The 16,749-nt window shown below is 41.2% G+C and overlaps 1 protein-coding gene across 3 annotated transcripts in view; it reads right to left on the reverse strand.

Moving 5' to 3' along the window:
- ARHGEF12 (Rho guanine nucleotide exchange factor 12) overlaps nucleotides 1-16,749 on the reverse strand; it is a 1,204,049-nt gene that overhangs the window by 475,552 nt on the left and 711,748 nt on the right. For all 3 annotated transcript variants that reach the window (XM_053691590.1, XM_053691589.1, XM_053691591.1), the window contains one exon: nucleotides 1,095-1,127. In XM_053691590.1, coding sequence (XP_053547565.1) covers nucleotides 1,095-1,127 — 33 coding nt within the window. The remainder of the gene's footprint in view (nucleotides 1-1,094; nucleotides 1,128-16,749) is intronic.

Here is a 16,749-nt window from a genome sequence, read left to right on the forward strand (position 1 = left end):
TGCACTTCGCTCACTGTCATGGGGCTGTAGGAAAAGAAAGAACAGAGTAACTAACTCTGGCTTTCCACAAAGGGGTAGCAAAATGTTAAAAGTAAAGCAAAGACTTCTTCGTCACCTTTTAACTGCTAAAAGCCACCACTACTCTTATTCAAGAGAATGACGTGGACACAGCTAGACCCCAATCCTTGCTTGCAGGGAAAAATACCCATAAAAAGATTAAATTCTTCAGACACCAACTTTGCACAACCTCAATTGACAGAGGCAAAGAAAATGACTGGGGATTATGGGTAAGGCGGTTACACTTAAAGGGACAGTAAAGTCAAAACTAAACTATCATGATTTAGATAGGGCATGCAATTTTAAACAACATTCCAATTTACTTTTATCATCAAATTTGCTTTGTTCCCTTGGTGGTATTTTTGAAAAGCTAAACATAGCTAGGCTCAAACTGATTTCTAAACAGTTGAAAACCGCCTCCTAGCTCAGAGCATTTTGAAAGTTTTTCACAGTTAGACTTTGCTAGTTCACATGTGTCATATAGATAACATTGTGCTCACTCCCGTGAAGTTATTTAGGAGTCTTCACTGATTGACTACACTGCATGTCTGTCAAAGGCACTTAGATAAGGAGGCTGTCTGCAAAGGCTTAGATACAAGGTAATCATAGAGATAAAAAAGTATATTAATATAACTGTGTTGGTTATGCAAAAACGGGGAATGGGTAATAAATGGATTATCTATCTTTTTAAATAAGAAAATTTTTGGTGTAGACTGTCCCTTTAAAAGCTTTGCTGGGGTGCTCTTTGCCTCCTCTGCTGGCCAGGAGTTGAATATCCCAATAGTAATTGGAATGATGTTGTGGACTCTCCATGTCATAGGAAAGAGATAAAGTAATTAAGTTATATATAGGGTCTGGAGATCCACCACACAGCATTATGGTTGGTGTTTCCTTCTACTCCACTAGACTACTTTTTTACATCTTATGAGGTGGCCCATGACTAATGAAACTAACAGAAACAGTCCCTGAGACAAAATGCTAAAGGCAACTGCAAGAACGTCTACTTAGAATGTCTCACAAGAGAGAACAGAAATTACCTCTTTTCTTCCTCATGGGGTAGTGACGACAACCTACAAGAGAAAGAGAAAGCAGGTGTGAGAGAAATAAAAACCAGAGCACAAATATCTAAAACAATGACAGAAAAGTAAAGAGAGGATACAGTAAACGGAACAATTCACTATACTTTTAAGAGGCAAACAAAATATGAATATTGGTTTAGATTAACTAAGTTTTCACTTTTCAGTGAAACAAACCTCACCAATTCATACACTAGCAGAAGCAGCTCGCTCTTTAATATTAGGTCTGCATTGTTTTAATGAATCAATTTAATAGCATAACAAATATATATTTATAAGACACAAAACAAAGGGGGGTCACAATCTGGTCATCTTTAAACATATAAAAATGAAGAAATGACTAAGCTTTACATGACTATTATGGTCAAAAACAAAATGTATGCTTACTTGATAAATGTATTTCTTTCTTGACACGGTGAGTCCATGGATCATCATAATTACTATTGGGAATCAATACCCAAGCTAGAGGACATGGATGATAAAGGAGGGACAAGACAGTTAGCCTAAACAGAAGGCACCACTGCTTGAAGAACCTTTCTCCCAAAAGAAGCCTCAGCTGAAGCAAAAGTATCAAATTTGTAAAATTTAGAAAAAGTATGTAAAGATGACCAAGTGGCAGCCTTGCAAATCTGTTCCACAGAAGCTCCATTTTTGAAGCCCAAGAAGAAGAAACAGCCCTTGTGGAATGAGCCGTGATCATCTCAGGAGGCTGCTGACCAGCAGTTTTGTATGCCAAGCGAATAACACCCCTCAACCAACAGGAAAGAAAAGTAGCCGTAGCCTTCTGACCCTTACACTTCCCAGAAAAAACAACAAATAAAGATAAAAATCCTTAGTCGCCTGTAAATAGTATTTCAATGCACAAACAACATTCAGGTTGTGCAAAAAAACATAATTTATGTAAGAACTTACCTGATAAATTCATTTCTTTCATATTAGCAAGAGTCCATGAGCTAGTGACGTATGGGATATACATTCCTACCAGGAGGGGCAAAGTTTCCCAAACCTCAAAATGCCTATAAATACACCCCTCACCACACCCACAAATCAGTTTAATGCATAGCCAAGAAGTGGGGTGATAAGACAAAAGTGCGAAAGCATAGAAAAAATAAGGAATTGGAATAATTGTGCTTTATACAAAAAAATCATAACCACCACAAAAAGGGTGGGCCTCATGGACTCTTGCTAATATGAAAGAAATGAATTTATCAGGTAAGTTCTTACATAAATTATGTTTTCTTTCATGTAATTAGCAAGAGTCCATGAGCTAGTGACGTATGGGATAATGACTACCCAAGATGTGGATCTTCCACGCAAGAGTCACTAGAGAGGGAGGGATAAAATAAAGACAGCCAATTCAGCTGAAAATAATCCACACCCAAAATAAAGTTTAAATCTTATAATGAAAAAAACTGAAATTATAAGCAGAAGAATCAAACTGAAACAGTTGCCTGAAGTACTTTTCTACCAAAAACTGCTTCAGAAGAAGAAAACACATAAAAATGGTAGAATTTAGTAAAAGTATGCAAAGAAGACCAAGTTGCTGCTTTGCAAATCTGATCAACCGAAGCTTCATTCCTAAACGCCCAGGAAGTAGAAACTGACCTAGTAGAATGAGCTGTAATCCTTTGAGGCGGAGTTTTACCCGACTCGACATAAGCATGATGAATTAAAGATTTCAACCAAGATGCCAAAGAAATGGCAGAGGCCTTCTGACCTTTCCTAGAACCGGAAAAGATAACAAATAGACTAGAAGTCTTTCGGAAATTCTTAGTAGCTTCAACATAATATTTCAAAGCTCTAACTATATCCAAAGAATGCAATGATCTCTCCTTAGAATTCTTAGGATTAGGACACAATGAAGGAACCACAATTTCTCTACTAATGTTGATAGAATTCACAACCTTAGGTAAAAATTTAAAAGAAGTTTGCAACACCGCCTTATCCTGATGAAAAATCAGAAAAGGAGACTCACAAGAAAGAGCAGATACTTCAGAAACTCTTCTGGCAGAAGAGATGGCCAAAAGAAACAAAACTTTCCAAGAAAGTAATTTAATGTCCAGTGAATGCATAGGTTCAAACGGAGGAGCTTGAAGAGCCCCCAGAACCAAATTCAAACTCCAAGGAGGAGAAATTGACTTAATAACAGGTTTTATACGAACCAAAGCTTGTACAAAACAATGAATATCAGGAAGATTAGCAATCTTTCTGTGAAAAAGAACAGAAAGAGCAGAGATTTGTCCTTTCAAGGAACTTGCAGACAAACCTTTATCCAAACCATCCTGAAGAAACTGTAAAATTCTCGGAATTCTAAAAGAATGCCAGGAAAAATGATGAGAAAGACACCAAGAAATGTAAGTCTTCCAGACTCGATAATATATCTTCCTAGATACAGATTTACGAGCCTGTAACATAGTATTAATCACAGAGTCAGAGAAACCTCTTTGACTAAGAATCAAGCATTCAATCTTCATACCTTCAAATTTAAGGATTGGAGATCCTGATGGAAAAAAGGACCTTGTGACAGAAGGTCTGGTCTTAACGGAAGAGTCCACGGTTCGCAAGAGGCCATCCGGACAAGATCCGCATACCAAAACCTGTGAGGCCATGCTGGAGCCACCAGCAGAACAAACGAGCATTCCTTCAGAATCTTGGAGATTACTCTTGGAAGAAGAACTAGAGGCGGAAAGATATTGGCAGGATGATACTTCCAAGGAAGTGACAATGCATCCACTGCTTCCGCCTGAGGATCCCTGGGTCTGGACAGATACCTGGGAAGTTTCTTGTTTAGATGAGAAGCCATCAGATCTATTTCTGGAAGTCCCCACATTTGAACAATCTGAAGAAATACCTCTGGGTGAAGAGACCATTCGCCCGTATGTAACGTTTGGCGACTGAGCTAATCTGCTTCCCAATTGTCTATACCTGAGATATGAACCGCAGAAATTAGACAGGAGCTGGATTCCGCCCATACCAGTATTTGAGATACTTCTTTCATAGCCAGAAGACTGTGAGTCCCTCCTTGATGATTGATATATGCCACAGTTGTGACATTGTCTGTCTGAAAACAAATGAACGATTCTCTCTTTAGAAGAGGCCATGACTGAAGAGCTCTGAAAATTGCGCAGAGTTCCAAAATATTGATTGGTAATCTCACCTCCTGAGATTCCCAAACCCCTTGTGCTGTCAGAGACCCCCAAACAGCTCCCCAACCTGTCAGACTTGCATCTGTTGAAATCACAGTCCAGGTCGGAAGAACAAAAGAAGCCCCCTGAACTAAACAATGGTGATCTGTCCACCACGTCAGAGAGTGTCGTACAATCGGTTTTAAAGATATCAATTGAGATATCTTTGTGTAATCCCTGCACCACTGGTTCAGCATACAGAGCTGAAGAGGTCGCATGTGAAAACGAGCAAAGGGGATCGCGTCCGATGCAGCAGTCATAAGACCTAGAATTTCCATGCATAAGGCTACCGAAGGGAATGATTGAGACTGAAGGTTTCGACAAGCTGAAATCAATTTTAGACGTCTCTTGTCCGTTAGTGACAGAGTCATGGACACTGAATCTATCTGGAAACCTAAAAAGGTTACCCTTGTCTGAGGAATCAATGAACTTTTCGGTAAATTGATCCTCCAACCATGATCTCGAAGAAACAATACAAGTCGATTCGTATGAGATTCTGCTAAATGTGAAGACTGAGCAAGTACCAAGATATCGTCCAAATAAGGAAATACCACAATACTCTGTTCTCTGATTACAGACAGAAGGGCACCGAGAACCTTTGTAAAAATCCTTGGAGCTGTTGCTAGGCCAAACGGCAGAGCCACAAACTGGTAATGCTTGTCTAGGAAAGAGAATCTCAGAAACTGAAAGTGATCTCAATGAATCGGAATATGCAGATATGCATCCTGTAAATCTATTGTGGACATATAATGCCCTTGCTGAACAAAAGGCAGGATAGTCCTTATAGTTACCATTTTGAATGTTGGTATCCTTACATAACGATTCAATATTTTTAAATCCAGAACTGGTCTGAAGGAATTCTCCTTCTTTGGTACAATGAAGAGATTTGAATAAAACCCCAATCCCTGTTCCAGAACTGGAACTGGCATAATTACTCCAGCCAACTCTAGATCTGAAACACATTTCAGAAATGCTTGAGCCTTCGCTGGATTTACTGGGACACGGGAAAGAAAAAATCTTTTTGCAGGAGGCCTTATCTTGAAGCCAATTCTGTACCCTTCTGAAACAATGTTCTGAATCCAAAGATTGTGAATTGAATTGATCCAAATTTCTTTGAAAAATCGTAATCTGCCCCCTACCAGCTGGGCTGGAATGAGGGCCGCACCTTCATGTGGACTTTGGAGCTGGCTTTGGTTTTCTAAAAGGCTTGGATTTATTCCAGACTGGAGATGGTTTCCAAACTGATACCGCTCCTGTGGGTGAAGGATCAGGCTTTTGTTCCTTATTGTGACGAAAGGAACGAAAACGATTATTAGACCTAAATTTACCTTTAGATTTTTTATCCTGTGGTAAAAAAGTTCCTTTCCCTCCAGTAACAGTTGAGATAATAGAATCCAACTGTGATCCAAATAATTTATTACCCTGGAAAGAAAGGGAAAGCAAAGTTGACTTAGAAGACATATCAGCATTCCAAGTTTTAAGCCATAAAGCTCTTCTAGCTAAAATGGCTAGAGACATATACCTGAGATCAACCCTAATGATATCAAAGATGGCATCACAAATAAAGTTATTAGCATGTTGAAGAAGATTAACAATGCTATGAGAATTATGATCTGTTTACTTGTTGCGCTAAAGCTTCTAACCAAAAAGTTGAAGCTGCAGCAACATCCGCTAAAGATATAGCAGGTCTAAGAAGATTACCTGAACATAAGTAAGCTTTTCTTAGAAAGGATTCAATTTTCCTATCTAAAGGATCCTTAAAGGAAGTACTATCTGCCGTAGGAATAGTAGTACGTTTAGCAAGAGTAGAGATAGCCCCATCAACCTTAGGGATTTTGTCCCAAAACTCTAACCTGTCAGATGGCACAGGATATAATTGCTTAAAACGTTTAGGAGGAGTAAATGAATTACCCAAATTATTCCATTCCCTGGAGATTACTTCAGAAATAGCATCAGGGACAGGAAAAACTTCTGGAATAACTACAGGAGATTTAAAAACCTTATTTAAACGTTTAGATTTAGTATCAAGAGGACCAGAATCCTCTATTTGTAATGCAATTAAGACTTCTTTAAGTAAAGAACGAATAAATTCCATTCTGAATAAATATGAAGTTTTATCAGCATCAACCTCTGAAACAGAATCCTCTGAACCAGAGGAATCATTATCAGAATCAGAATGATGATGTTCATTTAAAAATTCATCTGAAAAATGAGAAGTTTTAAAAGACCTTTTACGTTTACTAGAAGGAGGAATAACAGACATAGCCTTCTTAATGGATTTAGAAACAAAATCTCTTATGTTAACAGGAACACTCTGAGTATTAGATGTTGATGGAACAACAACAGGTAATGTAACATTACTAAAGGAAATATTATCTGCATTAACAAGTTTGTCATGACATTCATTACAAACAACAGCTGGAGGAACAGATACCACAAGTTTACAGCAAATACACTTAACTTTGGTAGATCCAGCACTAGGCAGCGATTTTCCAGAAGTATCTTCTGACTCAGGGCCAATCTGGGACATCTTGCAATATGTAATAGAAAAAACAACATATAAAGCAAAATTGATCAAATTCCTTAAATGACAGTTTCAGGAATGGGAAAAAATGCCAGTGAACAAGCTTCTAGCAACCAGAAGCAATAAACAAAGAGACTTAAATAATGTGGAGACAATAGTGACGCCCATATTTTTTAGCGCCAAAAAAAGACGCCCACATTATTTGGCGCCTAAATGCTTTGGCGCCAAAAATGACGCCACATCCGTAACGCCAACACTTTTGGCGCAAAAAAACGTCAAAAATGACGCAACTTCCGGCAACACGTATGACGCCGGAAACAAAGAAAAAAATTTTGCGCCAAAAAAGTCCGCGCCAAGAATGACGCAATAAAATGAAGCAATTTCAGCCCCCGCGAGCCTAACAGCCCACAGGAAAAAAGTCAAATTTTAAGGTAAGAAAAAAATTGATTTATTCATATGCATTATCCCAAATATGAAACAAGGAACGTTGAACATCTTGAATCAAGGCAAATAAATGTTTGAACACATATATTTAGAACTTTATATAAAAAGTGCCCAACCATAGCTTAGAGTGTCACAGAAAATAAGGCTTACTTACCCCAGGACACTCATCTACATGTAGTAGAAAGCCAAACCAGTACTGAAACGAGAATCAGTAGAGGTAATGGTATATATAAGAGTATATCGTCGATCTGAATAGGGAGGTAAGAGATGAATCTCTACGACCGATAACAGAGAACCTATGAAATAGACCCCGTAGAAGGAGATCATTGAATTCAAATAGGCAATACTCTCTTCACATCCCTCTGACATTCACTGCACGCTGAGAGGAAAACCGGGCTCCAACCTGCTGCAGAGCGCATATCAACGTAGAATCTAGCACAAACTTACTTCACCACCTCCATAGGAGGCAAAGTTTGTAAAACTGATTTGTGGGTGTGGTGAGGGGTGTATTTATAGGCATTTTGAGGTTTGGGAAACTTTGCCCCTCCTGGTAGGAATGTATATCCCATACGTCACTAGCTCATGGACTCTTGCTAATTACATGAAAGAAATGTTCCTTATGACAAGGAGGATTAGGACACAAAGAAGGAACAACAATTTCTTGATTAATATTCTTATCCGAAACAACCTTGGGAAGGAAACCTAGAGCATACCTTATCAGAATGAAAAAATAAGAAAAGGAGACTCACACTGCAACGGTGAAAGCTCTGAAACTCTTTGAGCCGAAGAGATAGCAACCAAAAACAAAACCTTCCAGGATAACAACTTAATATCCAAAGAATGCATAGGCTCAAACGGAGCCTGTTGAACAACAACTAAATTAAGACTCCAAGGAGGAGTCACAAACTTAAACATAGGCCGGATTCTAACCAGAGCCTGACAAAAAGACTGAATGTCTGGCACATCCGCCAGAAGCTTGTGTAACAATATAGATAAAGCAGAAATTTGACCCATCAAGGTACTTGCAGATAAACCATTCTCCAGACCCTCCTGGAGAAAAGACAAAATCCTCGGAATCCTAACTCTACTCCAAGAGTAGCCGGACAGATAGCTCAGCATGCTAAGGCACTGTGGCTGAACTCTGTAGCAACCAAAGGGTTGCAGGTCCAATCCCCGGTGAGGTCCACTCAGCCTTTCATCCTTCCAAGGTTGATAAAATGAGCAGTGCCTTGAGACCCTTACGGGTGATTAGCTGCGCTTTACAAGTAACCAATACATACATACATACATTGGATTCCCACCAATGCAGATATTTATGCTATATCTTCAGACTTACGAGCCTGAATCATAGTCTCAATAACCGACTCAGAAAAAACATAATTTATGCTTACCTGATAAATTTATTTCTCTTGTGGTGTATCCAGTCCACGGATCATCCATTACTTGTGGGATATTCTCCTTCCCATCAGGAAGTTGCAAGAGGATCACCCACAGCAGAGCTGCTATATAGCTCCTCCCTCACTGCCATATCCAGTCATTCGACCGAAACTAGCCAAGAAAGGAGAAACCATAGGGTGCAGTGGTGACTGTAGTTTAAAATTTAGACCTGCCTTAAAAGGACAGGGCGGGCCGTGGACTGGATACACCACAAGAGAAATAAATTTATCAGGTAAGCATAAATTATGTTTTCTCTTGTTAGGTGTATCCAGTCCACGGATCATCCATTACTTGTGGGATACCAATACCAAAGCTAAAGTACACGGATGAAGGGAGGGACAAGGCAGGTACTTAAACGGAAGGGACCACTGCCTGTAGAACCTTTCTCCCAAAAATAGCCTCCGAAGAAGCAAAAGTATCAAATTTGTAAAATTTTGAAAAGGTATGAAGCGAAGACCAAGTCGCCGCTTTGCAAATCTGTTCAACAGAAGCCTCATTTTTAAAGGCCCAGGTGGAAGCCACAGCTCTAGTAGAATGAGCTGTAATCCTTTCAGGGGGCTGCTGTCCAGCAGTCTCATAGGCTAAGCGTATTACGCTCCGAAGCCAAAAAGAAAGAGAGGTTGCCGAAGCCTTTTGACCTCTCCTCTGTCCAGAGTAAACAACAAACAGGGAAGATGTTTGACGAAAATCTTTAGTCGCTTGTAAGTAAAACTTTAAAGCACGGACTACGTCCAAATTATGTAAAAGACGTTCCTTCTTTGAAGAAGGATTAGGACACAATGATGGAACAACAATCTCTTGATTTATATTCTTGTTGGAAACTACCTTAGGTAAAAACCCAGGTTTTGTACGCAGAACTACTTTATCTGTATGGAAAATCAGATAAGGAGAATCACATTGTAAAGCTGATAACTCAGAGACTCTACGAGCCGAGGAAATAGCCATCAAAAACAGAACTTTCCAAGATAAAAGTTTGATATCAATGGAATGAAGGGGTTCAAACGGAACTCCTTGAAGAACCTTAAGAACCAAGTTTAAGCTCCATGGAGGAGCAACAGGTTTAAACACAGGCTTAATTCTAACCAAAGCCTGACAAAATGCCTGGACGTCTGGAACCTCTGCCAGACGCTTGTGCAAAAGGATAGACAGAGCAGAAATCTGTCCCTTTAAAGAACTAGCTGATAATCCTTTATCCAAACCCTCTTGGAGAAAGAACAATATCCTAGGAATCCTAACCTTACTCCATGAGTAATTCTTGGATTCACACCAATGAAGATATTTGCGCCATATCTTATGGTAGATGTTCCTGGTTACAGGCTTTCGTGCCTGTATAAAGGTATCAATGACTGACTCAGAGAAGCCACGCCTTGATAAAATCAAGCGTTCAATCTCCAGGCAGTCAGTCTCAGAGAAATTAGATTTGGATGATTGAAAGGACCTTGTAGTAGAAGGTCTTGTCTCAGAGGCAGAGGCCAAGGTGGAAAGGATGACATGTCCACCAGGTCTGCATACCAGGTCCTGCGTGGCCACGCAGGCGCGATCAAGATCACCGATGCTCTCTCCTGTTTGATTTTGGCAATCAGTCGAGGGAGCCGAGGAAACGGTGGAAACACATAAGCCAGGTTGAAGAACCACGGTGCTGCTAGAGCATCTATCAGCATCGCTTATGGGTCCCTGGACCTGGATCCGTAACAAGGAAGCTTGGCGTTCTGGCGAGATGCCATGAGATCCAATTCTGGTGTGCCCCAACGATGAACCAATTGAGCAAACACCTCCGGATGGAGTTCCCACTCCCCCGGATGAAAAGTCTGACAACTTAGAAAATTCGCCTCCCAGTTCTCTACACCTGGGATATGGATCGCTGATAGATGAAGAGTGAGTCTCTGCCCAGCGAATTATCTTGGAGACTTCTAACATCGCTAGGGAGCTCCTGGTCCCCTCTTGATGGTTGATGTAAGCCACAGTCGTGATGTTGTCCGACTGAAATCTGATGAACCTCAGGGTTGCTAACTGAGGCCAAGCTAGAAGAGCATTGAATATTGCTCTTAACTCCAGAATCAAACACAGGAAAGAGGCGCCGTATGTGTGAATCTGAAGAAGCCAACGACAAATATAAGACATGTGCAGGGTACTCACAATGTGAAAAGGCACTCCAATGTGCCTATAGGGGCAGGCTGGTATTCACAGCAAACCAGCTGGCTGAACCGGCTAACCAGGATACCCAAGGTAGAGGACTCTATGTCTTGATGGACTGTGTATACTGGATCCAGCAATGTGGGAACAGGAGCTAGGTGCAAACACAGGCACACCACTGTGTGAATCTGTAGGAGTACACAGGTAAATATGCAATCTGTGCAGGGTACTCACATTCTGTAGCGGCACTCAGTTGTGCCAGTAGAGGCAGGCTGGCTTTCTCAGCAACCCAGCTAGCTGTGTAGAGTATGAAGCAGGATACTAGGCAGCAATCAGGATTGGCAGGTAGCTCAGAAATGGACAATTGCAATGAGGATATATGGTTAAAAGAAGGATTTTAATAAAAATTAAAAGCAATAAAATACATATATTCCTCATGCACAGTAAGTAAGTAGCATGCAACGCGTTTCTCGGTGTCAACCGTTTCCTCAGGCATGTGTTCTAACTCTACATAAACATCTTATAAAGGCCTGAGCTACCTGTATTGCCCCACCCTTCATGACAAAAGAAACCAATCACAAAGGCCCTTTGTTTAATTGCCCATTAGTTGATACACCTGCACACTTCTCATACCAAACCCTAATATGCTTGCAGGGCTTGTACATGTGTTGTATTAAATGGGGGAGGAAAACCTAACTAAATGTCTTTTTGAAAAAAGTGCCCCAGTTGAGGATCATAATAACATTACTGAATGTTTAAAGAATAACATATATGCTCCCGGTATGTGGCCTTAAATAAATAACATACTCTCTGCGATTGACCTCATTCTATAACCATAAAACCAAATATTCATACCTGTCTGCTGGTCTTTGGCGTAGTACCTAACAAATACACAAAATATCCAAATATCGAAATTTTTCTATATATTTGGATATTTTGTGTATTTGTTAGGTACTACGCCAAAGACCAGCAGACAGGTATGAATATTTGGTTTTATGGTTATAGAATGAGGTCAATCGCAGAGAGTATGTTATTTATTTAAGGCCACATACCGGGAGCATATATGTTATTCTTTAAACATTCAGTAATGTTATTATGATCCTCAACTGGGGCACTTTTTTCAAAAAGACATTTAGTTAGGTTTTCCTCCCCCATTTAATACAACACATGTACAAGCCCTGCAAGCATATTAGGGTTTGGTATGAGAAGTGTGCAGGTGTATCAACTAATGGGCAATTAAACAAAGGGCCTTTGTGATTGGTTTCTTTTGTCATGAAGGGTGGGGCAATACAGGTAGCTCAGGCCTTTATAAGATGTTTATGTAGAGTTAGAACACATGCCTGAGGAAACGGTTGACACAGAGAAACGCGTTGCATGCTACTTACTTACTGTGCATGAGGAATATATGTATTTTATTGCTTTTAATTTTTATTAAAATCCTTCTTTTAACCATATATCCTCATTGCAATTGTCCATTTCTGAGCTACCTGCCAATCCTGATTGCTGCCTAGTATCCTGCTTCATACTCTACACAGCTAGCTGGGTTGCTGAGAAAGCCAGCCTGCCTCTACTGGCACAACTGAGTGCCGCTACAGAATGTGAGTACCCTGCACAGATTGCATATTTACCTGTGTACTCCTACAGATTCACACAGTGGTGTGCCTGTGTTTGCACCTAGCTCCTGTTCCCACATTGCTGGATCCAGTATACACAGTCCATCAAGACATAGAGTCCTCTACCTTGGGTATCCTGGTTAGCCGGTTCAGCCAGCTGGTTTGCTGTGAATACCAGCCTGCCCCTATAGGCACATTGGAGTGCCTTTTCACATTGTGAGTACCCTGCACATGTCTTATATTTGTCGTTGGCTTCTTCAGATTCACACATACGGCGCCTCTTTCCTGTGTTTGATTTTAGATTTATAACCTTTGGAGGGTGAAGATCGAGTGCTGCCTCCAGTCCCATAGAAGACAGATACCTATACCAGATTGGGTTATCCTGGACTTTGTATATTTGTCTATCATCCTGATCTAGGATTGGGTATAATATTGTGAATACACACACTTACATTGTATCTATGTTATCTTAGTACTTTGTTGATTGTTTGTCTGAAACATCCATATATGGTCACGTGGGCCTACATATATATTATACACCGTTCTTAGTAGCGCCCCCTATTGGGTTATTCCCTTTGTTCTTAACTCCAGAATATTTATTGGGAGGAGTTTCTCCTCCTGAGCCCACGATCCCTGAGCCTTCAGGGAATTCCAGACTGCACCCCAACCTAGAAGGCTGGCATCTGTTGTTACAATTGTCCAATCTGGCCTGCGAAAGGTCATACCTTTGGACAGATGGACCCGAGATAGCCACCAGAGAAGAGAATCTCTGGTCTCTTGATCCAGATTTAGCAGAGGGGACAAATCTGTGTAATCCCCATTCCACTGACTGAGCATGCATAATTGCAGCGGTCTTTAGACGCGCAAATGGCACTATGTCCATCGCCGCTACCATTAAGCCGATCACTTCCATGCACTGAGCCACCGAAGGGTGCGGAATGTAGTGAAGAACACGGCAGGAATTTAGAAGCTTTGATAACCTGGACTCCGTCAGGTAAATTTTCATTTCTACAGAATCTATCAGAGTTCCTAGGAAGGAAACCCTTGTGAGGGGTGATGGAGAACTCTTTCCGTCGTTCACTTTCCACCCATGCGACCTCAGAAATGCCAACACTATGTCCGTATGAGATTTGGCAATTTGGAAGTTTGACGCCTGTATCAGGATGTCATCTAGATAAGGGGCCACTGCTATGCCCCGTGGTCTTAGGACCGCCAGAAGAGACCCAGAACCTTTGTAAAAATTATTGGGGCTGTAGCTAACCCGAAGGGAAGAGCCACAAACTGGTAATGCCTTTCTAGAAAGGCAAACCTTAGGAACCGATGATGATCTTTGTGAATCGGTATGTGAAGGTAAGCATCCTTCAAATCCACTGTGGTCATGTACTGACCCTCCTGGATCATAGGTAGGATTGTCCAAATAGTTTCCATTTTGAACGATGGAACTCTGAGGAATTTGTTTAAGATCTTTAGATCCAAAATTGGTCTGAAGGTTCCCTCTTTTTTGGGAACCACAAACAGATTTGAATAAAATCCCTGTCCTTGTTCCATCTGTGGAACTGGATGGATCACTCCCATTATTAGGAGGTCTTGCACACAGCGTAAGAATGCCTCTTTCTTTATCTGGTTTACAGATAATCTCGAAAGGTGAAATCTCCCTTGTGGGGGGGGAGCTTTGAAGTCCAGAAGATATCCCTGAGATATGATCTCCAACGCCCAGGGATCCTGAACATCTCTTGCCCACGCCTGGGCGAAGAGAGAAAGTCTGCCCCCTACTAGATCCGTTGCCGGATAGGGGGCCGTTCCTTCATGCTGTCTTAGAGGCAGCAGCAGGCTTTCTGGCCTGCTTGCCTTTGCTCCAGGCCTGGTTAGATTTCCAGGCCGGCTTGGATTGCGCAAAAGTTCCCTCTTGTTTTGTAGCAGAGGAGGTTGATGCTGCACCTGCCTTGAAGTTTCGAAAGGCACGAAAATTAGACTGTTTGGCCCTTGATTTGGCCCTGTCCTGAGGAAGGGTATGACCCTTACCTCCAGTAATGTCAGCAATAATTTCCTTCAAACCAGGCCCGAATAGGGTCTGCCCCTTGAAGGGAATGTTGAGTAATTTAGACTTTGAAGTCACGTCAGCTGACCAAGATTTAAGCCATAGCGCCCTACGCGCCTGGATGGCGAATCCAGAATTCTTAGCCGTTAGTTTAGTCAAATGAACAATGGCATCAGAAACAAAAGAATTAGCTAGCTTAAGTGTTCTAAGCTTGTCAAGTATTTCAGTCAATGGAGTAGCTGTCTGAAAGGCCTCTTCCAGAGACTCAAACCAGAACGCCGCAGCAGCAGTGACAGGAGCAATGCATGCAAGGGGCTGCAGGATAAAACCTTGTTGAATAAACATTTTCTTAAGGTAACCTTCTAATTTTTTATCCATTGGATTTGAAAAAGCACAACTGTCCTCGACAGGGATAGTGGTACGCTTTGCTAAAGTAGAAACTGCTCCCTCCACCTTAGGGACCGTCTGCCATAAGTCCCGTGTAGTGGCGTCTATTGGAAACATTTTTCTAAAAATAGGAGGGGGGAAAATGGCACACCGGGTCTGTCCCACTCCTTAGTAATAATTTCTGTAAACCTTTTAGGTATTGGAAAAACGTCAGTACACACCTGCACCGCGTAGTATTTATCCAGTCTACACAATTTCTCTGGCACTGCAATTGTGTCACAGTCATTCAGAGCAATGAACCTGGAGGTTCTAAAGCTTAAATTTAAAAGTAGACATATCTGAATCAGGTTTCCCCGAGTCAGAGATGTCACCCACAGACTGAAGCTCTTCCTCAGCTTCTGCATATTGTGACGCAGTATCAGACATGGGCCTTAAAACATCTGCGCGCTCTAAGCTATCGCGCTTTCCTCTGAATTCAGGCAGTCTGGCTAATACCGCTGACAGGGTATTATCCATGATTGCCGCCATGTCCTGCAAAGTAATCGCTATGGGCGTCTTTGATGTACTTGGCGCCATTTTAGCGTGAGTCCCTTAAGAGGGAGTCAAAGGGTCCGACACGTGGGGAGAGTTAGTCGGCATAACTTCCCCCTCGTCAGAATCCTCTGGTGATAATTCTTTTAAAGATAACAGCTGATCTTTATTGTTTAAAGTGAAATCAATACATTTAGTACACATTCTCCTATGGGGTTCCACCATGGCTTTTAAACATAATGAACAAGGAGTTTCCTCTATGTCAGACATGTTTATACAGACTAGCAATGAGACTAGCAAGCTTGGAAAACACTTTAAATCAAGTTAACAAGCAATATAAAAAAAAACATAATTTATGCTTACCTGATAAATTCCTTTCTCCTGTAGTGTAGTCAGTCCACGGGTCATCATTACTTATGGGATATTAACTCCTCCCCAACAGGAAGTGCAAGAGGATCACCCAAGCAGAGCTGCTATATAGCTCCTCCCCTCTACGTCACACCCAGTCATTCGACCAGGAACCAAACGAGAAAGGAGAAACTTTAGGGTGCAGTGGTGACTGGAGTATAATTAAAAAATTTGGACCTGCCTTAAAAAACAGGGCGGGCCGTGGACTGACTACACTACAGGAGAAAGGAATTTATCAGGTAAGCATAAATTATGTTTTCTCCTGTTAAGTGTAGTCAGTCCACGGGTCATCATTACTTATGGGATACCAATACCAAAGCTAAGTACACGGATGACGGGAGGGACAGGCAGGATCTCTATACGGAAGGAACCACTGCCTGAAGAACCTTTCTCCCAAAAACAGCCTCCGAAGAAGCAAAAGTGTCAAATATGTAAAATTTGGAAAAAGTATGAAGAGAAGACCAAGTTGCAGCCTTGCAAATCTGTTCAACAGAGGCCTCGTTCTTAAAGGCCCAAGTGGAAGCCACAGCTCTAGTAGAATGAGCTGTAATCCTTTCAGGAGGTTGCTGTCCAGCAGTCTCATAGGCTAAACGTATTATGCTACGAAGCCAAAAGGATAGAGAGGTAGTAGATGCTTTTTGACCTCTCCTCTGTCCAGAATAAACGACAAACAGGGAAGAAGTTTGTCGAAAATCTTTAGTTGCCTGTAAATAAAATTTCAGGGCACGGACTACATCTAGATTGTGCAGAAGTCGTTCCTTCTTTGAAGAAGGGTTAGGACACAATGATGGAACAACAATCTCTTGATTGATATTCTTGTTAGTGACTACCTTAGGTAAGAACCCAGGTTTAGTACGCAGAACTACCTTATCTGAATGAAAAATCAGATACAGAGAATCACAATGTAAGGCTGATA

The sequence above is a fragment of the Bombina bombina genome, chromosome 8 (genome assembly GCF_027579735.1).
Source record: "Bombina bombina isolate aBomBom1 chromosome 8, aBomBom1.pri, whole genome shotgun sequence".
NCBI classification, from domain to species: Eukaryota; Metazoa; Chordata; class Amphibia; order Anura; family Bombinatoridae; genus Bombina; species Bombina bombina.